At 60.5% G+C, this 21,438-nt stretch overlaps 1 protein-coding gene across 1 annotated transcript in view; it reads left to right on the forward strand.

Moving 5' to 3' along the window:
- LOC311215268 (ankyrin repeat and fibronectin type-III domain-containing protein 1-like) overlaps positions 1–17,623 on the forward strand; it is a 183,105-nt gene extending 165,482 nt beyond the window's left edge. Inside the window, exons 7-24 of the mRNA XM_084296363.1 lie at positions 6,905–7,106; positions 7,372–7,579; positions 8,052–8,246; positions 8,485–8,598; positions 8,977–9,074; positions 9,473–9,563; positions 11,023–11,130; positions 11,351–11,450; positions 11,724–11,856; positions 12,224–12,343; positions 12,616–12,831; positions 12,977–13,143; positions 13,433–13,583; positions 13,669–13,837; positions 14,075–14,241; positions 14,557–14,767; positions 14,840–15,471; positions 17,201–17,623. Coding sequence (XP_084152489.1) covers positions 6,905–7,106; positions 7,372–7,579; positions 8,052–8,246; positions 8,485–8,598; positions 8,977–9,074; positions 9,473–9,563; positions 11,023–11,130; positions 11,351–11,450; positions 11,724–11,856; positions 12,224–12,343; positions 12,616–12,831; positions 12,977–13,143; positions 13,433–13,583; positions 13,669–13,837; positions 14,075–14,241; positions 14,557–14,767; positions 14,840–15,471; positions 17,201–17,488 — 3,370 coding nt within the window. The 3' untranslated portion in view covers positions 17,489–17,623. The remainder of the gene's footprint in view (positions 1–6,904; positions 7,107–7,371; positions 7,580–8,051; positions 8,247–8,484; positions 8,599–8,976; positions 9,075–9,472; positions 9,564–11,022; positions 11,131–11,350; positions 11,451–11,723; positions 11,857–12,223; positions 12,344–12,615; positions 12,832–12,976; positions 13,144–13,432; positions 13,584–13,668; positions 13,838–14,074; positions 14,242–14,556; positions 14,768–14,839; positions 15,472–17,200) is intronic.
- The last annotated feature ends 3,815 nt before the right edge of the window (positions 17,624–21,438 follow it).

Consider the following 21,438-nt stretch of genomic DNA (forward strand, 5'->3'; position numbering starts at 1 on the left):
CATGCGGAAGTCGGATTTAGCCGGGATGGTGCCAGTGGGTCGGGGCCTCCTCCAGAGCGCTGCCGTCCTGCTCCAGCATCTGGACGCCCTGCGAGGGGCGAGGGAGCGCTGCTAAGGAGCAGGGCAGGTGCTCGGCCGGGCCCCCTGCACCTTGGGGATCTGCCTGTCCTCTTGTCCCTACCTGCAGAGGTCCCGTTTCTTGTGTGTGCCAGCAGCGTCACGCACATTTTGGGTGCTGGGGCCGAGCCGTGAGCTCTGGCAGTCGGCGTGGGGCACGGTCAGCAGAAGTTGACACCGACGTAGATCCCCTGAAGGGCAGTTTGGGCGCTGACCTTTAGGTCCTGCCTGCCTCTGCTGCCCGGTCTCTGCGAGCAGCTTAGGTCTAGAGGCAGCTCCCGGTCCAGCGAGGTGCCCCGAGCCCAGGGGAGCTGGGCAAGCACGAGGGCAGTGAGGTTTGTAGGGTGGCTGCGAGCCTCCTGGCCCCGTGGCTGCAGGGCTGTTGGTGCCGCCGGGGTTCCCCGGCGAGCGTCGGTCGTGGCTCGGGGAGGCCCGTCCTGCTCAGCCCTGTCCCCATCAGGTTCCAGTTAAAACCAAATGCGTTCTCCAGCCTAAGCTGTGCTGCAGTTTAAGCCCTTCCAAAAATGAAACAAATACCCACGGACTGCAATTCGAATTGCAGCTCAATTAGGGCTCGTTCCCAACGCGATCATAAAACCTCCAGTACGAAAACAAACAACCCAACCAAACCACATCCAAGCCTGACAGCATCCTCTGGAATGCCTTTAAAATAACAAGGGGGGCAGAGGAAGATGAAAAGCAGCGTGGCCGGTGGGCAGAGGGCTCCCTCGCCCTTGGGGCAACCTGTGGGGCCGGCAGGTGTGTGGCACCAGCTCTGCACCGCCGCAGGGACGTGATGGGCGCAGCGGGGCCGGGGGCTGCTGGCAACAGCATGGGGCTTGCGGGCCATGGCTGCGATGTGTTCCCGGCAGGATCCAGCGGGCGAGGGAGAGCAGGGAGGTGGGGGACGCGTTTTTGCAGGGCGTTGGAGGAGCCCGGAGCTGCCCCAGCCCGCCGAGGGCAGCGCGGCGCTGGCCGGGGCCGGAGCCGTGCGCGGCGGCTGGAATGCATCCCCCCGTCACCCTGCCTGCGTCCAGCCAGGCTGGTGCCGAGCTTCGGGTTTCACTGCGGACTCTAAACCCAGCCATATTTAGCGTGCGCTCCTCCGGCCTGTCAGGGAGGGGAAGCCACAGCACAACTAATAAAAAAAGCCAAACAAAAACAATGTAATTAAAGAGACTCAGCACTGCGTGTTCCCATAGCAAGAACATTTACCCAAGACTTCCTTGCTCAGATGCTTAATGTCAAGCAGCAATTAGAGGCCGGCGTTGCCGGAGCGCAGCGAGGAGCATTTGCGCTCGCTGGGAGGCAGGAGGGACCGAGCCCCGTGGCGGGCAGACCTGCCTGCCCGTGCTGTGCCACGGGGACGGGACTGGGGCTGTCTGCACGGGGGGACAGGCAGCGTGGGTGGCAGGGGGACACCGCGCCCCAGGCAGCAGCTCCTGAGCCCCTACAGGCAGCAGCACCCTTGGTCTGCAGCGCACGCACCCACTTGGCTCAATCCCCGTGGAAATGCAGCTGCACTGAAGCAGAAATGTGGATTTTTGTGGGTGTGGGGGGATCCTGTGCCACCCGTGCTCCGTACAGCGGCTCCGGGCTGATGCCTCGAGGGATGTGCACGCGGTGCTGGCGGTGTAGCTGCAGCCCTCTGCTGCAGACCTTCCCTGGCTGGGAGCACTGAGAGGCAACCCGGTGCCATGGGGCTGCTGCGTGTGCCGTGTGTGTGCAGGTGGGGAAGGAGCAGTGCAGGAGGAGACGAGAGTATGGGCACAGCCTGCAGCGCTCACGTGGCAGCAGTCTTGACCCTGATGGAAGGCTCTCGGGGATGGCCAAGGCACTGAAAGGCTAATTTCGGTCCTACTTAAATGGGAGTTGAGCCACAGGCTCTTTCTGGGCTCATTTAAATACCCCCGATCTGAATGCTTAATTAAAATAAATAAATTAAAAACAGGAAAAAAAAAAGAAGCAGCAGCTTTATTGTGTTGCAGCAGAATTTGCTTGCATGTCTCTGCTCCCTTCCTCCTGCAAACGTGCTGCTCGGATGGCAGAAATGGTGTGTTGTTTGGGGGGTCTCCGCAAGTGATCTACTTGGTTAGCTCCAAACCTTTCTCAGCTTCTTAAAGCCTCCATCTCTCCCGGAATCAGAGCGTGTGCTGTAGGAGGTCCGAGGGTCTCCTCACCAGGTGCTGCAGCTGCTCAGCTCCCCGTGCAAGTGTTCCCCAAGGGACACAGAAGTCTGCTGGGCTGGGGGGCAGCCTGCCCGGCGAGGCATGACTGGTGCTGTCCTGCACCCGCGGTGAGTCCCCTGCAGAGGTGCAAGGCTCTGGTGCTCGGGACACGCTGCCCAAGCCTGGGTGCGGCGCAGCGACTGCTTGTACTGACACTGGGCTAACAGCGCTGGGCTTCCGGAGCTCACGCAAAAATGTGCTGGCAGCAGTGGGGTCTATATAAGTTAGTTGTTATTGCTAAACAAAAGAGGCATGCTCATTTCGGCTCCATTCAAAACAAAACCCAGCGGGTTTGCCAAGTGGGAAAAAAAAAAAAAGAGAGAATCTGTAGGAAACAAACAAAGCCCTGGATCTGTTTTGTTGCCTTTCCTTGGACCCAGGTTTCAATAAGCAAGTGCATTTTCCAGACACGCAGATGCTTCTGTGGTGCAGAAATGCTGCCTGGGGCATGTGCCAGCTCCGGCGGGTGCACGGCTGCGGCCAGCCACAGGTACTGGGGTGCAGAGGCTGCAGGAGCCTGCCCAGCCTCTGGGGGTGCTCCGCTGTGCAGTGGTTTTGCTCCGTCTTGGCACGACCTGGTCACCACCCACGGTCTGCACGATATTTAAATGCCTTGGGGCTGCGTCCTGCACAGCAAGCACCTTCTGTGCACCCACATGTTTGGGCAGCGGGATGAGCAGCAGTGCTTGCAGACTGCCTGGCACATCCCGGGGAGCACCTTTGCCGTTAAGGCTGGAGCTCCGAGGAGTTTCTGCAGTCCCTGTTTGGGAAATCCTCCTCATGCGGGTGGCTGATGTGCAGGCTGTTCCCATGAGCTGTGCTGCTGTGCCAGGATGCCAAGCACAGAATTTCGTCCTAGGTTTGAGCGTGCCTCTTGGTGGGTTATGAAATCCCACTATTTGGAAGTGCTTCCCTACTCGTGCTCCGCTTTGGATCCATCCTCTGTTTCCCCAGCCCTGAAAAATTGCTTATGCTCAGGCGAAAGGAGTGGAAAATGCGAGTGCGTCGGCAGCTCCTGTCTGCTGGAAGCTGCGTTTCTGCTTGGTGGCCACAGGAGCCAAAAGGCACTCGTGTGCTGGCTGCGGGCTGCAGCAGGTTCTGCAGCGAGTGGCAGTGACCACGCCGTGCGCTCACCCGCAGGGCGCATGCACCAAGCCCCCAGGCTGAGCGTGGGCTCGTCGTGTGCTCAGCCCGAGGGTGTTTGAATGAGAAAATTCCCCCCTGCTGACTTCCGAAGCAGTCTGCACACCAGTGTCCTCGGGCAGCTTTCTGGCTGACCCCTTGGTGCGAGCTCCCAGCTCGGGGTGAGGTTGCCAGTCTGGGTTGGGCTTGCCCTGTGAGGTTGCCCAGACTGGGTTGGGTTTGCCCTGGTAGCTGGCTGTCAGGCTCCTCCTGGCCTTTGCCTGCTCCTTCAGTGGATAACCCCGAGCTGAACCAGGTCAGGAAGGCAGCTGGTGCTGAGACACCACGAAGCCGTCCACATCGGGGTGTTCCCCATGCCACCAAGCCACCAGAAGCCCCGCAAGGACCCAGTCCTTGCTCTCGTCATAGAGTCACAGAATGGTTTGGGTGGGAAGGGACCTTAAAGCCCATCTGGTTCCAACCCCCTGCCATGGGCAGGGACCCCTCCCACCAGCCCAGGCTGCCCAAACCCCATCCAGCCTGGCCTCGGGCACTGCCAGGGATGGGGCAGCCACAGCTCCTCTGGGCAGCCTGTGCCAGCTCCTCAACACCTTCACTCTAAAGAATTCCTTCCTAATTATCTAATCTAAAACTACCCTCTTCTACCTCAAAGCCATTAAGCCCTTCCCCACCCCAAGCCAGCTCATTCCTATGAAGAATTAACACCTCTCAGCCTCTGTCTTTTGGGCTCCAAAAGAGGAAAAAAAAAAATAGCCTTGTGCACGAAGCCCCCGCAGCTTCTCCCTGTGCCGTGTTGAGCCACTGGTGTTGGAGAGCAGCTCCCGGAGGTGACAGCAGCATGTCCCCCCTGGACAGGAGCGTGGTGCTGGGGTGGGTACAGCACCCTGGGGTGCTGTGTCCCCCCCTGGGGTGGTCAGGCTCCTTGCAGCAGGCCGGGGCAGCCCTGTCCGACACGGACTGGTTCTGTGCTGGAGCCTCGGGGAGCCTACGCCCTTAAACAAAATGCACTTAAAATGATATAATTACAACAATTATTAACACTGTTTACTGGGCCAAGATCTGCAGCGCTGGAAACACTAAAACCCCAGAATATGCAGAAACCACAGCGCTGTAAACCACCCAGTGAATCTGGCTGTGTTCATTACAGAAGAAGAGAGGGATCAAATGAAGTTGTCTTGTGCACATCCATCCTCACGTGCTTTAAACAGCATCACAGCAGCTCCACGAGAGGGGCCTGGGCAGCCCCGAGGTATCTTTTAGCAGCACCCCAGCCTTCTCCAGGCGTAACAGGGGCGAGGGCTGGAGACCCAGCTCTGGGCTCGCTGCGTTGGTGGGGTTTGCAGCAGCTCAGAGCTGCTGTCCACACCACGTCCTGCGGCCGGGAAGCTGAAAAGCTGGGGCCGGCGAGGTGCTGCTGCAGTGGGTAGGTCGGTAATTAGCAGCAAGAACTGATTGCGGCTGGGAGAAGTTGAGCTAAGCTGCACCGACACTGGCAAGGCAGAGGAGCTAATTGCCGTGGCCCTGACCTCCTCCCGCCGCGTGCCCCCAGAGCTGGTGTCGGCTGCTCGTACCTCCAGGGCACGGCGGCTGCGGGTGTTGTTTTCAGCTCTCAGTTGCTCCACCGCAAAGTTTAGCTCCAGATAAATCAAGGCCATTTCACCGAGCCCCGATGAGTCATGACCATAGGTCCGGGAGCGCTTTTATCTTTGGGGCAGCTGGTTTAATATAGATAGACGTTTGCTCCGGAGCTCCGAATAATTTCTGTCTCTTTACTTCTCATTAAAAGCCAATGGGAGGAGGGAAAGCAGTGAGAAATTTCTCCGTGGCTTCTCTGTTTCTGCCATCTCTGTGATAACTTCCTCCAAGCTGTGCAGCCTGCCTGTGCTGGGTCATTTGCCATGTAGTTTAATTGGCAGAAAAAGGTGTTTCTGCTCCCAAGAGCCGTTCTTTTTAAAACCTGATCCTGCAGGCATGGCTGCAGCAGCGGGGATCTGTTACAGCAGGGTTTAATGCAGCTAATGTGGAGAGGTACTGCTGGGCTCCTCCTTTCCTGGCATGGAGCATCGTTGCCTCCCTGGATGGAGGGAACGGGGACAGGGCGCACAGGGGACGAGCCTGCGAGCGGGGCTGTCGCAGTGAGGTGGGAGCCAACCCAACCCATCTCCTCGGCAGGACCCAGCCTCCCCACCGTCACTGCTTTTAAACAGCATGGAAATGAAAGGTAAAACCATTGCAGGACTTCTGCAGCCCACTGTGCCTGGCGTGAAACCAGGGCGGTGAAGAACACGTAGTGAAGCTGTTACCAATATCCTGCCTTCCGATGATGGCTTTATATCCATCACCAGCACCCTCACAACTTCACAGTACCATTTTGGCCTTGCCTTCTAGACAACTGCCATGCCTTTTGTCATGCTAATTCCTCACTTGTTATTTATCTTCTTGGGGAAGACCTTGCCCAAGGATATCTGGCCTTACACACTGGTCAAAACTGCAAGAAATGGTGTGAGGCATGGTTGTTCTCCATGTTCTTCAGACCCGATGCCCCCTAACGAGGAGCTGTGCTACTGGTTTACTGTGTACTGGTTTACTGGTTTACTGTTCACTGTTTACTGGTGCCAGTGAAAAACCTCGGTCCTGCAGCTGATGGCTCTTGGGCAAAAGCCCCACACCACCGCGCTTTCACCGAGCTGGGGACCTGCACCCGGTGCTGCTGGGGGTGTGGGGTCCTGGCTGCAGGGAGAGGGCACCAGGTTTCCTGGGGACATGTGCGTGTTTGTCATGTCTGTTTAAAGAAGGAAGCCAAAATGACAGTGGAGAAAAGATAATTTAGCTTTATTAGTGTGTGATGAGGTTCAGAGGCTGAGGAATGACCCAACAGCCTGGGTCCCCAGTGCATGGGAGGCTGGGACTCGCATGGCTGAGGGTCCCTGTAGGGGCCTGGCTCCTTGGTGCCATGAGGAACAGGCTTTTGTCCATGCTCACTTTGCTTTCAGAGGGTTTCCTTGGCTGGAATAAAGGGCCCTGGGGCCCTGAGAAAATCGAGCACAGACGAGCACTGAGGGATGCTGATGAGCACTGGAGATGCAGAGCATCGGAGTGCGGCACCAACCGTGGCCATCCCAGCTCAAGGGTCTGGAGGGAAAAACCTCACCTGCAGGGTTTGGGGGAGCCCATTGGGACCCATAAAGGCCCAGCAACTGTGACCAGGAGGTGCTGGCTTGGATGATGGCAACAGATTCCCTGTTGGCACCGGTGTCCACCGTGCAGCCCCCTGCATCGGTGCCGTCCCAGCACTGCAGGGTCGGTGACTCTGGCTCTCCTGGCTCACGTCCCATTCCTGAAGCTGCCGTGTGCCTGCCTCTGCCTTCCCAGCACATCTTGCTGGCCCATCACTCACTGCCTCTCCCCTGCCCTAGGTCGTCCTCTCCCAAAATGACGCAGCAGATGCGGGACCTGCAGCTGGCGCAGGCCAGGAAGCCGCCGGGCCCTTCCTCGCCGAACGCGGCCAAAAGGCTCTACCGAAACCTCTCGGGGAAGTTCCGAGTCAACTACACGTCCTTTGATGAGGGCAGCCTGGCGGGACGGGGCGAGAAGGAGAAGCTCCGCAAGTCCTACCTGGTGGGTGCCCACCGGTCCCCCCAGCCACGCCGGGGCAGGGGATGAGGGGGACGGGTGGGGTGGGCGTTAGGTGAAGCTGCCTGGGGGCAGGGTGTTTGCTCAACGCCACCCATCTGTGGCTGCAAGAGCTGATGTTCCTCAGCCCCTGGTTCTGGGTCTCCGTGGTTCTGGGGGCAGCCACAAGCCCGGTTTGGGTTGGTGGGGTGCTGGGTGGGGTGAAGGAGCACTCCATGCCCAGCTCACCGGCGCTCCTCTCTCCATCCAGTTCCAGAGCAATGCTGCTCTCTTCGAGGCCGTGGAGCTGCAGGACCTGGACCGGGTGCAGGAGCTGCTGAAGCAGTACAGCCCCGAGGAGCTGGACCTCAACACCCCCAACAGCGAGGGGCTGCTGCCCCTGGACATCGCCATCATGACCAACAACGCTCCCATCGCCAGGGCCCTGCTGCAGGCAGGAGCGAAGGAGAGCCCGCACTGTGAGTTGGCTGGAGGGCAGGCAGAAGCAGCAAGGAGTTGGTGATGCTTTCGTCAGCTTTGGGGTTTCCTCTGCCTCCTGGGAATCCACGTGTGTGGTGGGCTGGAGCGGGTTGTGCAGCACCCACATCTCCAGCTTGGGGAGCAGACCCTATTGCGTACTGCATGTGCCATGGGGCAGCTGGGAATGGTGCCGGCTCCACATTTCAGAGAAGGAAGCTAGGGAGGTTGTGATGCTGGGGTAGAAAGAGGTGCTCAGACCCTGCTCCCTGCTTGCCCAGCCACACGCTGGGGAGCGCCACTGTCCCTGCGAGCAGGGCACTGCAGCAAGGACGGGGACTCTGGGCTGGGATTTGGTGCCAGCAGAGCCTGGCTCCAAAGACGGTTCCCCCAACCACCTTCTAACCACCTCCTCATCACCTTCTCATCCCTCCGTCTCGCTCCCCCCTGCCCCTGGCTGTGCCTGCCCAGCAGTTGTCAGCCTGGAGAGCCGCTCGCTGCACCTCTCCACGCTGCTGCGGGAAGCGGAGCAGCGCGTCAACGAGCTGACGGCGCAGGTGGTGAACGAGGCACCCAACGCCGACTGCTCCGAGAAGGAGAAGCAGCTCAAGGCCTGGGAGTGGCGATACCGGCTGTACAAGCGCATGAAGGCAGGCTTTGAGCACGCCCGTGAGTGCCCCAAGCAGGGCTGGGGTAGGAGCGGGGCTGGGCGTGGGATGGGGAGGAACCGCGGGGCTGCACCGGTGCCTGCCGGGGACCCTGCACCCTGCAGCCTGTGGTACGGGTGGGTGAGGGAGCAAGCACCCTGGTGATGCACCCCTGGGTGCAGGAGAGGCACAGGAGGGATGCTGCAGGGTTTGGAGTGACCGTCAGTGCTGTAGCAGTGCCCTGTGCTCTCTGTCCCTAGGAGTGCCGGACCCCCCCAGCAACGTGCACCTCTCCGTGGCCAGCAGCTCCTCGGTGCAGGTGACCTTCTGGGAGCCCCTGAGTGTCAACTCGGCCGTTGTCACCAAATACAAGGGTAAGGACCGGGGTCCCTGTGCAATTGTTGAGCACCCGGGGCGTGCCAGCAGGGTGCAGTGGGGCATTTGCCCTGTGCTCACCCTGCCAGCACCCTGGGGGCTGCAAGGGTGCCGAGCTCTTGTTGAGCTGTGGCACGGCGCTGTCACACTACGGCATGGCAGGGCCACCAGCCAGAAGGTGCCTTCACCCATTTAAACCAGATATTTATTTTTCTGGGAGAATTCCCCCCCCATCAGGCACCTCTAAGTCCTGGCCCATTGCTTGCTTAGCCTGGCTGGGTCCCCCGGCTTGGTCTGCTCCTCCTCCCTGTCCCTCCTCGCCTCGTGGCTCGGTCTGACCCCGGGGATGTGGCACATCGGGGCCTCTCTCATTGCAGTGGAGTGGAGCTGCTCCCCCACCTTCTCACCGCTGCTGGGGGAGGCCGTGGTGGACAAGCTGAAGAGCCTGCACTACACCATCCGGGGGCTGGTGTCGGTGAGCTGGGGGGGTCCGGGCTGCGGGGGCAGCTCCAGAGCCTGCACATGGGGCGGATGGGTGGGATGGCAGTGGGCAAGGGGACAGCGGCTTGGGTAGGGGGACCGGGAGGGGCTGGGGGTGCAGGCAGGGGGGTGCTGCACCTACACTTTTGGGCAGGGAGGGAGGGACTTGCAGGCTTGAGGAGCAGGGAGGACCCTTCTGTGTGCTGTGGGGGACTTGGGCAAGGCAGTGGTGCTGCTGGAGGGTGGCTGAGGGGGGTCAGAGCTCGTAGCCCGGGCCATGGGGTCCCGTTTTGTGCTCCTCGTGGCGTGCTGGGATTCCTCCCCACCTCCTCGCCCTGCACGCTGAGCCGGGAGAGGGACCCGCATCCTGAGTGTGCCTTCCCCCCCTCGCAGGGCACAGCTTACTACGTCCAGGTGTCTGCCTACAACATGAAGGGCTGGGGTCCCCCCCAAGCCTCAGTGCCCCCCTTCGCCATCCCTTCCAGTAAGTACAGCTGAGAGGTGGCACCCGGCTGTGGGATTGGGGTGGGGTGGGCTCGGGAGCTTTTGGGATGGGGCATTATGGCCCCTGGGGCAGGGGCAGAGCTGGGTGTGGTATTTAGGGTTTGCAGGTAGGTCGTGGGCCCCACAAGGTGGCTGTGCCCAGTGGAAGGGGTGCAGGGCTTGTATCAGCGCTGCCTTTTGGGGGATGCTGTCTCTGGCCCCTGGGAGCTCTGCCAGATATTTATTTTTCAGCCCGAAATTAGCCTGGCTGCCTGGTAAAGGCTGGAGAGGTTTGAGGCCACCTGGGCCAGCTGATCCTAGGGTAGCTCGTACAGAGGATGTTTTGCTTTCTGAGCTAAGAAACCACCTCTGGGGGAAGGAAAACCATCCCTGCGTTTTTTTTAGCAGAGCTTTGTAATTTAGCGTGGGGCAGCTTTTTGGAGGGGCCTGTCCTGCCCAGGTAAAGAAACCGGCGTTGTGTGAGGCTGGCTTTGCTCTGCCCTGGCACCAGGCATTTGTTCACATTTGCACCCTTAAAGCCCCTCTGCTGTCCCACACGGGTCCTGTTCTGTGTGCACGAGATCCACGGGGATCAAGCAGGACGGATTTTTCTTATTTCTGTCCCTGTGAATATTTCTCCCTTCGGTAGAGATCCCTTCCTGGCCCAGCAGAACAGCCAGGCACCTCCCCGGGTGTTTTTAAAGCTCCTAAAAATAGTGGCGAGCCCCAGCCAAAGTTAACAGAGCTGAACTTTCCATGGAAAAGAGCAGCAGGCAGGACAGGGGGTGTTCAGAGCAATTAACCTAAAGCTAATGTAAAAGCACCGGCGGCCCCGTGCCGCTCCTGCCACCGCCGTATAGAGGGTGAGGCTGGCAGGAGAGCCTGCCTGGGTGTCTGCCTGGGTGAGCTCCGCTCCTGCATTCACCTGGACGAGGCTGCAGCTCCAGGGAAGACACTGGAAAGAATTTTATTTTTTCAGCCAGGTTAAGGGCAGTGGGAGCAGGCGGGACCTTGCTCCTGACCTCCGTTGTACCCTCACTGCGGCGCAGCCGGTGGCCTCGGGGAGCTCCTGGCCCGTTCTCCCTGCCAGCTCCTGGGCACGGCCCCAAAAGTGCCCCCCACACCCCAGCCCTGTGGGTTAGCAGAGGATGGCAGGGCCGTGTTGTAGCTTCCCCGATCTGCTGTGGTTCCTAGGGCTGAAAGAACTTGGTGGCTCTGGAGCTGCTCCCAGCACGTGGCGATGGTGCTGGGGACAGGGAGGTGCTGTGCCAGGGGATCCTCTGCGGGCTGGGAAGAGGGGCACAAAACAGAGCATCTGCCAAAGCCCCATAAGTGCTGAATGCCCCGGGACCCATGGATTGCGCCGTAGGGCACGTCTGGGGTGCCGGGAGGTGCTGTGGGGTGGGGAGCAGCTCCGTGGAGAGGGGTGTCAGGGGGTGACACCGGCTCTGTCCCTGCAGACTGGAGGGAGTACGACGGCCGGGCCCCGCGGCGCAGGGGCCAGGCTGAAGCTCTGGACCACCTGCTGGGCCAGGTGAAGACCGTCCACCAGCACTGCGTGTGCCACGGTGAGTCTGCAGCACCCTGTGGTCCCGGGGGGCTCTGCTGGTCCCCAGGGCTCCGGGGGTCACCTGCTGAAGCACAAAGAGCTGGGGTGGCACGGAGGAATGGGATGAGCAGTGGGGCATCTCGTGCAGTGACCCCCGAGGAGCCCACAACGCCTCCCCCCAGGCTGTGGGTGCTGCTCTTGTGGTCACGCCGCAGCACCCTCTGCTCTCCACTCCCCAGAGCCCTGCAAGAACCAGCCCCAGAGCAGGAAGCACTCGGTCTCCAAGAGCCTCAAGCACCTCTTCCACGCTGGCAGCAAGTTCCTCAAGACACTGAAGCGGTGAGAGCCTCGTGAGGGGGGTGGTGTCGCAGAGCCTGTGGCCCCACAGGGATGTAGGGCTGGCCAGCCAGGGCTGCAGGTGCTTGGGGTGGGCCCCTCCTTGGGATGAGCCCGTGCTGTCAGTGGGGATCAGTCCCATCGCTCAGAAATCAAACATTTATGTTTGGACCAGCCCCGTACGGGGCACCTCCCCTGCCTCCTGGAGACAGACCCTTTGGGAACTGAAGCTGGTGGCCAGGGGTGACCCCGCAGCCTGTCTTCCCTTCCGCGCAGGGGCCTCTACCTGACAGCCATCTTCTACAAGGACGACAACATCCTGGTGACCCACGAGGACCAGATCCCGGTGGTGGAGATCGATGACACCTACTCGTGCCTGCTCATGCAGGATTTCCTTTGGTTCACCAAGGTGGGCAGCCCCCGCGCCCTGTGCCGCGCGTCCTGATGCTGTGAGATTTGGGCAGCCACCGCCGTGAGCGCGGTGTCCTCCAGGGGTGTCACCGTGCGGGGGGTACCTCCACTGCAACCCTTACATGTGGGGGCTGAAAACTGCTCTGCTCCAACTCAGGAAGGTGCCCCTCCTAGAAAGGGAGGCATCTCGGGCAGGGGAGCGTGTAAGAAACGTCCCCCATGCTGCTGAAAGCGGTGTGTGCGCGTGCACCTTCCTCGCCCAGCTCGGATGGAGAGGGACCGACCGGCTGTCCCCAGGGCCACCCCGTGTGAGCAGGCAGCTGGGGGAGCTCGGCCGGCGGTGACAGCCCCTGGCTGTGCTGCAGGTGTCGTGCATGTGGGACGAGATCCTGTGGCTGCGGCAGTGCGTCACCGTCTCCCAGTCGTCCTGCTCCTGCATCCTGCAGACGCGCTTCAAGATGCTGCTGGCCATCTCGCAGATGCAGGTGAGGGGAGGGGGGGTCCCTGTCCTCCTTCTGCCTCCCAGAGTGATTTTTGGGGGTGCTCCTCTGGAAGTGCTGGAAAAAAAACAGCTCTGCCTGCTCTGTGCCACCGGGCTGCAGCTGGGCCACAGCCTTGCCATCACCCGTGGGTCCCCAGGTGCCAGGTTCTGCAGCACGTGGAGGGTCTGGGGACTGTCCGTGGGTGCTCTGCCAGGTTTCCAGTAGGCAGCGTGGTGTCCCCTGACCTTTCTCCTGTCCCCCATCCCGGTGTGCAGGGGCTGCTGGGCATCCAGGACCTGGGGCAGGTCTTCTTCGAGCCCATCAAAGACAAGCAGGGCAACATCCTCATCGTCACCCTGAAGGAGGTGAAGACCAACCAGACCTTCGAGAGCGTCCGCTGGGTTCCCATCTGCAAGCTGCAGACCAGCCGCAAGTCCGTGTCATCCCTGGAGGAGCCCACGGCCCTGGACACGCTGCTCATCTCCGTGCAGGTGCTGAGCGAGGGGGCTGGGGACACGGGGGCTGCTTCCAGACAGCACACTGGGGCTGTCCCTCACGCCTCCAGCACCCAGCACGAGGGCTGGAGAGCACCTTGCTGTGAGGGCTGGCTCACTCCAGCGGTGCCTGTGTCCTCAGGACAAGCTGGCTTACCACCAGCGGAGCAGCCATGCCCTTTCCCCGGGCCTCTACCTGGGCTACCTGAAGCTCTGCAGCGCCGTGGACCAGATCCGGGTGCTGGTGCCCGAGCAGCTCCCCAACATCTTGTGCCACGTGAAGATCCGCTCCAACCCCAACATCTCCAGGTAGGGCTCCGGGGGCATCTGGTCTTTTTTTCCGCCTTGTCCAGCCCGAGAGCACTCGTGGCCACTGCCTCTTGTGTGTGGACTCGAGGAAGCAGTGCAGCTCCACCGCCCAGCCCTGTCCCTGCCAAGACCTGCCTAGGGCTGGAGAAAGCCAAGGTCCCCCTGCTGCCACCACAGCTCCTACGTCCCCTTGGTGGAAGAGCTAAGCAAACACAGCTCTCGTCGGGACGGCGTGTTTAGGTCAGCCCCGAGCTGCTCCCTCCAGCACGTTCTGTCTGCCGTTCTCCAGGGAGGAGTGGGAATGGCTGCAGAAGATGGCCAGCATGGAGGAGCCCGTTTCTGCGGAGCCAGAGGCTGAGACATCCCAAAACCACTTGTTCCAGGAGCTCCAGGCGGCCATCAAGGAGCTGATGACCCTGGTCAACATCCCGTTGCAAGAGGTGTGGGTGGGAGCCAAGGTGCAGGGACGAGGGAGATGACGTTTGCAGCCGTTACCTGTCGTGTCTTTTGGACGGGCTCTTGCAGGCCAAAGATTTCCGCCTGTACAGCCAAGAGGTGCTGGATTTTGGGGGCCAGGTCTCCTTCCTGCTGCTGCTGCCTCCCTCAGACGACGTCTGCACGGCGCCGGGCCAGAACAACCCCTACACCCCTCAGTCTGGCTTCCTCACGCTGCCGCTGCAGATCTTCGAGCTGGGTGAGAAAAAGGGGTGGCCTGCACTGCCAGGGCCTCCTCATGATGGTCTCCTTGATCTTGGGAAGGGCTGGAAGGCGCTGTTGGGGTGGCTGTGCTCTGTCACCTCCCTAGCAGAGGGGGGAGAGGGAGTGCTGAGGGCTCCCCAGTGCTCCAGGTGGGCTCCCCGGTTTGGGTGGGCACGGAGGAACCCCTAGGGAGCTGATATTTTTCATTCTCCTCCTCCCTTCCGTCCCTCAGTGCACTTCTTCACATACGACCGGGAGTTCATCATGCAGTACTGCCAGGTGTCTGCCCTCCTGGAGCTGGAGTCGCTCCTCTCGCAGCAGAGCCTCAGGGAAGCCTTCTCTGACGCCGAGCTCTCCACAGCCAAGCAGAGGCACCAGCAGGTGCAGGATTACATCCAGGTGCGCAGCGCAGGCGCTGGGAGCCAGCCAGGCTGGCCACGGTGTGCCCACGGGACCGAAATGCCCCAGTAGGTCTGTCCCCTTCTCCCCACTGTGGCCCCGCAGTGTCAGGGCTTTGTCTGGCAGCATCTCGCTGCGATCCCTTCATTAAAGGTTTGTAAAGCACTGCCGGGGGTTTCCACGCGCGGGGGGGGGTTCCCCTGAGCTTTTGCCTCTTGGGAAAGGTGTGTGGGGAGAGGCCGGGTTTTGCTGGGGGATTTTTTCATGGTGGTTGTTTGCTTTCTGAAAGGGATCCGTTATTTCCTCTTCTGGCAGCAAATGGAGGAGATATGGCGCGAGATGCGCTGGATTATGGATGCCCTGCAGCACGCCCGGTACAAGCAGCCGTCCTGTGGGGTGTCCCTCAGCGGGTTCCTCAGCACCTCCAGCAGTGCCATGAAGGAGAAGACCCAATCCTCCTCGTCCCACCTCGACTTCCTTCCCTCCCCGGCGCCCTCCCCAGAGACCAGCCGTAAGCTCAACTCCGGTAAGGGCCCGGCTTTGCGCAGCTCCCGCTCCCCCTCACGCCAAGCCGACGACCTCTTTGCTTCCCTTGCAGACCTGCACGGGCTGTCGGACGAGGAGGGCTCCTCCGAGGTGTTCCTGGCCACCGACAGCGACTACGACTCCAGCAGGGCGCAGAGCCCGAAGGAGCTCGACCTGGTGTCCTCCTCCTCGGGGCCCGAGTGCTGCGGCAGGAGGGCGCCCCGCAGCCTGCGGGACAGCGCCCCGGACGTCCTGCAGAGCCACGAGCTCCAGCCAGTGCCGCTGCCCCCGCCGGAGCCCCGGCCGCCCCCCGAGCTCTACGACAGCGACTTCGTCCTGCCCAGCCGGCAGATCGAGCTGCTGCGCATCACGGAGAAGCGGCAGGCGTACTGCGTGCGAACCAGCAGCCTGGACTTCCCCAAGCCCCTCTGCCCCGTGGCCAGAAAGTCCTGCCCCGGCTCCGTCGACAGCTCCCCGACGGAGAGCAGGACCCCCGGGGGCCACGGCGGCCAGCTCAGGATGGGGACTGGCTCCGCACCCAGCCCCGAGCGCGGCCGGACGCGCTCGGCGGAGTGGACTCCGAGCTGCCAGGAGCCACTGGAGCAGCCCGGGTGCTTGGCCGACCGCGGGAAGAAGCCGGGCTCTGTCACCCTGCGGGTCTGCCCTCAGTACGAAACCGGACTCTCCAAAGAGACCAGTGTCAAGGTACCGGAGCCTACTAAAGGCAGCGGTGCGGCTGCCAGGACGGGGGAGGCAGGCACTGCAGGCTTGCGTGGCCCTCTCCTGGCTCTGCCGTCTCCATCCTTGCCATGCTGAGGGGCAGGTCCCCAGGAGACCCCCAGCGCTGCAGTCCCGTGTCCCTGTGCCCTCAGCACAGCACGGGGGACCCCACGTCCCCTGCAGCTCAGCCCATGTGCCCGTCTCTGCTGCTCAGGGGCCGGGATGGGGCCACCAGCTTAGCCAGCAGGGTGTTTTGAGGACAGAAGGCAGGGTTAGGGTTTGGCACTCAGCCTGACTGCTTAGTGCCACCCGGGGTCACCAGCCTCAGCTCTGTGGTCTCTGCTCCCCTCCCTGCAGCCACGTGCACATGGATGGGGAAGGGAGCAGAGGGCAGCTTGCCTCGGCCCTTGGAAGGGGCAGACAGAGCTGCCTCCTCACCGGGGGCACCGGGGCCCGCGAGCCCCCCATGGGTCCTCTCTGCTCCCTCCCTGGCTGTGGCAGGGCTTTGGAGCTGAGCTGGCTCCCGAAGCTCCAGGCTGCCTGCACCCATTGGAGCCCACGGGCACGCAGCCCAGGCAGGTCCCCTCTGTGCTCTGCCACCTCCTCTGCTTCCAGCCACCAAGTCCTTCCCCTCTTGAAGCTTCCCTGGTGAAATTCCCGGTGCCACGGCTCACGAAGCAGCCCGAGTGCGGCTCGTCTGCAAAAGGGTGCAGGAAGGAGCAGGCTGCAGGGCTGGAGGTTTATTGCCAGGCAGTTTTGATAGCCAGTTTCTCTTCACCCAGCAGGGATGTTAGAAGCAGAGGGAAATCTGACTCGCAGTATTTATTTTCCATTTGAGAAATTACCATAGATTTCTATGCAACTGAAGTGCAGCCCTGGGTTCCTGGCGGGCTGCCCACGTGGCTTTTGAAGTTGCAAAGCTCGGGACATGCCTGCTTGAAAGCGTTTTACGATGTTCTCCTCGAAGAACCGAGTTCAAAGGAAAGGCTCCTCGGCTGGCGTAAATCAGCTGAGCCCCATGATGATTGTTCGGAGCTGGCAGGCTTCACGTGGGCCGAGGGCTTGGACCACCCTGCCGGGGCACTGCCCGCGGCGCTCCGCAGGCCCTCACGGATGTGCCAAAGGAAACCGTCGCCTTGCCCGGCCGAGGGCCTTTGAAGGGAAGGATCAGGCTCCTGACGGCTGCTGGCAGCAAGAGCCCGGCAGTCCTGGTGCTCTTGTCCTGCCTCAGGATTCAGAGGGCAATCCCCAGCGAAGCGGTGAGGGAGGGCGAGGAGAGCTGGTGGGCAGAGCCCCCCGGGTGCTCTCCGAGGGGATTAACTTGAGCCCCGCTTCCCAAGGAGCTCAGCACCAGGGCGGCTGTGGTGCTGTGGTGCTGGGGGGCTGGGTGCTGCTCGCAGGAGGGGCTTTGACACCTCTGAGCTGGCAGGAGCAGGGCTCAGACCATGCAGCCCTCGCAAGCTGCAGGCACGGGGCAGCGCGGGCGAGCCGTAGGTGGCAGGCAGGACAGCCACGCTGAGCTGTGAGGATGAGGACGGAGGGTGCAGCCAGGGGGAGAGAGGTGCAGGAGCTGCGCCCCGGCGTGCCGCGTGTCCCCGGGCACCTCGTTGGGGCCGTTCCTGCCCCCCCAACAGCTTGTGGAGGGCGGCCGCTGCCCCTGGCCCTCCTCATCCCCCCCTGACCGCCCGTCTCTCCCACCTTTGTCTCTCCGCAGCTGCACATCACCAGCCAGACGTCGGCCGGGGAGGTGGTGAAGCTGGTGGTGCTGGAGATGAACGACGTCTCCCGCGGCGTGCTGGGCGGCTCGGCCGCCTTCTGCTACGGCGAGGAGCAGCTGGAGCACTTCGGACTGGTGTTCGCCTCCGAGGAGAGCGAGCGGTGGCTGCCCGATGACTTCCTGCCCCTGGCCCTGCACGCCGCCCGGCCCGAGGGGCGCTTCTTCGTCCGCATCAAGGAGACGTCGCCCCTGGTGCTGCAGTTCGGGCCCGCCACCACCGTATGAGAGGAGCGGCGGCGGCGCGGGGGCCTCGGCCCTGCGGCAGACAGCGCGTCTCTGATGCTTCCTTCTTCCACAGACACCCTCTCATCAGGCGTCCGCGGGGTGGAATGGGATCATACCGGGCTGTGTGTTACTTGTTTGTGTTGGGTTTTGTTGGTTTTTTTTTTTTTTTCGTTTTTTTTTTTTTTTTTTTAACCAAAGAGACGTCGAGACTCGGTTTTTCTGACTGCAGAAGATGAGGGTGGAGCGCGGAGACCTCAGAGCTTGGGAGGAATCCTTGCAGGAATGGAATTTTTGAAAGCAAACATTTTTAAGGGGAAAGGGGGGGGGAGAGAGAGGAAAAAATATTACACGAAGGAGCAGCAATACTCTTTTTTTTTTTTTTTTTTCCTTTCTTTTTCTGAAAATCCTTGTCTGGGATTTAGTGAAGGAAGAGCCACGGAGGATTGCTGGCTAGAGTCGCGGTGTCGATGAGGAGAGGGCATGATGCACAAGGACAGCACTGAGAAGGGTGTTCCCTATCCGTCCTCGTTTCACTGTACCTGGAGAAACAGTTCTTGCACATAGTTCTCAGAACAGAATGTGTTTTGTTTTGTTTTGTTTTGTTTTCTGGAAAAAAAAAAAAAATTGTGCTAGAGACACTGGAGTTGTATAGGAGGTGAAGACCCTTTTTCTTGTTTTAGAGGCAAAAGGAAGCCACGCCAACAGCCCCCCACTCACATGCACGTGTACGCAGCTGTGCTGACACCACCACTAGAGGTTTGCTATAGGGCATCTGCTGCAGCACACCCAGCACCACCTTGGGATTCCCTTTCCTCCTCGGTTGCTGTTTTGTTCTGGTGATTGTGAGTGGCCTCTCTTGTATGTCCTACAGCATGACACTTTGTTAGCAACTAGGTCTCTTGTTCACAAGGTTATTTTTCTGATCCTGTGGTCCATAGTAAAGATGACTGCTGCTGACCGTGTATTGCTCTCTTCCTTCTCGCGGCCTGATGAGCAGGGCCTCTGTCCTTAACCCACATCCCCCAAATTACCCCTAGTTTCAGTGGCTGGGCCTGCCTTTCCCAGGAGTGGTTAACAGGATGCTCTTGACCCAGCAGAGGTTTGTGTTAACACACACACACCCTGTGTGTGAGAGGAACAGGCAAGTTGAAGGCAGCGACCTGTCACCTTCAGGTGCTGGAAACCTGGTGGCTGCAGGGCCCGAGCACCCGCAGATGTGCAGTTACACACCCTGCTCCTGTCCTGCAGCCTCCTCCGAGAGAGAAGCACCTGGAGAAGAGCATGGAGGGCGGCCGGAGCTGCCTTGCAGCTGCCACGAGCGCTTTCAGAGGAGAGGCAGCGCACAAGGCACGGGGCCAACACCCCTCGCAGGTGAGGTTCCCCTTCTCCAGGCCTCACTGGGTCGGCCACACTGTGCTGGGACACACGGTGAGGAGCCAGCGTGGGCCTGTGACACCCCACATCGGCCTGGCCACATGCATCCCCTGGGCAGGGCCGTGTCCACCTCATCTCTTCCTGAGTGGCTCCGTGGGCACATCCCGATGTTTTCTTTCCAGGTCCTGAAGCCTTCTGTCCTGCCCTTCCCCACGGCCAAGGAGTGGGAGCAGACACCAGGCGGGCTCTGTGTGCGGCCGTGGGGTGCCCGTGTGGCTGCTGGAAGCCGCGTGGAGCCGGGAGCTGTGTGCGCAGAGGTCGGTGGTTCCCCTTTGGAAGGTTGTTGCACATGCAGGATGGTCTCTTACAGCTGAAACACAGCCCTGGGGCTCAGCAGCTCATGGCAAGAAGGGGCACTGAGGCTCTGGGACAGGTGGGGCAGGTATTGTCCTCTCACTTAGGGCTAGTGGCACTGGTGACAGCAATTTGGCAAAGGGGCTTTCCCTCACGTCCATGCTGTCACGCGTGCCGTGGAGGCAGGTCCCCAGAGCACCTGGCCTCAGCCCTGCTGTCTCCTGGTACTAGGAAACAGCAGAGCTGGGAGAGGCATCATTGTGCTTGTAGCAGTCCCTTTTTCCCCAGTATTTTAATGAGAAAAGGAAGCTGGAGTCCAGGAGGAGCTCAGGGGGACCGTGCTGGTGCAGACCGGTGTCTCCAGGTGCAGACACCCCCATCCCTGCAGTGCCATGTCCCCAGCTCTGCCTGCTGTGGGCACTGCCAACATCCCAGAGCAAACACCACCCTGCCCAGTGGCTCGGGCATCCGCCTGCGTGCCCCACTCCTACCAGAGCCCAGGCGAAAGCCTCCACCACACACAAACCCCGCACTGGGGCCATCCACAGACATGTCTGTGCGTACCTCACGCAGCCAACCCCGAGTCCTGGTGGCTGGAGCATCCCTGAATATCTCATCCATGGGAGGGCAGATGTGAGCAGCGCTGATCTGGGGAACCGGGAGAAACCGCGAGCACGGGGAACTGGGAGACCTCACGAGCAGCCCGTTGTGCATGAACCCAAACCCAGTAGAAAACGCTTTGCTTTGGCAGCACCGCTCGTCCCCTGCTGTTAAACCAACAGCAAACCAACTGGTCTGGGGCTTCTCCCGACCCCAGCATCAGCATGGACGTGGCAGGGCCCGAGAGCAGCAGCAGGAGCTGCGTTTTCTCCCTACCCTGGGGGCTGCGGCCGCTCCCCTCGGCGGGGACAGGCGCTCCTCTTCCAGGCACTGGGAGCACCAAAAGATGCCGCTGCAGAACACTGTGTGCTTGGTGAGGGCGTTTTTTGGTGAGGGCGTTTTTTTTGTCTCTGTTGACATAATTTCCATCAGGAGCAGTGTTTGAAAGCGTATCATTGTGTGACAGCGAGAGGCACGCATCGGCTTGTCCCGTCCAGCGACCAGGTCTTCTGCTCGCTCCACCTGGAGGTAGGCCCAGGTCCAGGAGCTGAGCAGGAAAAAACTGGCGGAGTTCCAGGAAGGTTAACGGGACTGCATGAATTTATATCGCCAGAAGAGCCACCACGCCGTGGTATTTTGCTCGCACTGTATGGATTCACAGAAGTAAACCTAAATTGTGACACTCTGTGTTTCCTCCCCCAAATCAGGAGCTTGTTGGCATCAGTTCTGAAGCATCTGCATTTCTTTTCTCCCATCCAAAGGGAGTTGCTCAAACAAATCCAGCTTTGTGTTTCCCGAGGTTTGGCTGAGCCTGAGACGTGTTTTTTTGTTTTGCTTTGTTTTGTTTGTTTGCTTTTTGTTTATTTTCCCTGGGACACTTCTCTCTTGCGTCCCTGCTGTAGAATTTCTTGCCTTAGTTCTGGTTACTGGGGAAAGCTGAGGAGTTACCCTTTCTGTTCAAGCAGCTGCAGTTTCCACAGATGGGGGATGCTCTGAGCCTGCTCCAAGATGTGCTGAAGTCAGTGGAAGCCTTTCTTCCAGCTCCCTCAAACAGGAGGCGAGAAAAGCGCGCGAGAGCCGTGCCAGGCATCCAAAGGAGAGGGGAAGTTCCAGGGTTATTCTGGCACACGCAATTACTAAGTTAATTACCGCTCTATCATCTGTAGGAACTCTGTGCAATTACTGTGTAGTCGCGCGGACTGTTTACCCAGGTAGCTTATAAATAGCATTGCCTTGTAACTGAACTGTGGTGTGATGGGATTTGTGCAGGCTGAGTCAGGGGGCTGCCGCGTGCCCACACTTTCCGTCCCCAGCACAGATGCCCGCTGAGGACGCAGCCACGCCGAGCAAAGCCCTGCTGGCCAGGGGCTCGCCGTTCCCCAGACAGCCCAGGTTTCTGCGGGAAGCCACACACTGGTGTACTCTGTACGCTGTGGGCAGAGCCACTTCCCATGTGGAACCGGGCTGGACAATGCAGGTTTCAGACCAAGATTGTAATTTCCCAACCACGAGGACACTTGGAAGGGAGGAGATGGGAGTCCTGGTGGCGTTAGCACCATCGGAAAGCCCCGGCTGACTTCAGTGTGTCTAGGATTTCTGGTTCTTCAAACCCACCTAAAGAC

This window comes from Netta rufina, assembly GCF_964035555.1.
Source record: "Netta rufina genome assembly, chromosome: 15".
Taxonomy (NCBI): Eukaryota; Metazoa; Chordata; class Aves; order Anseriformes; family Anatidae; genus Netta; species Netta rufina.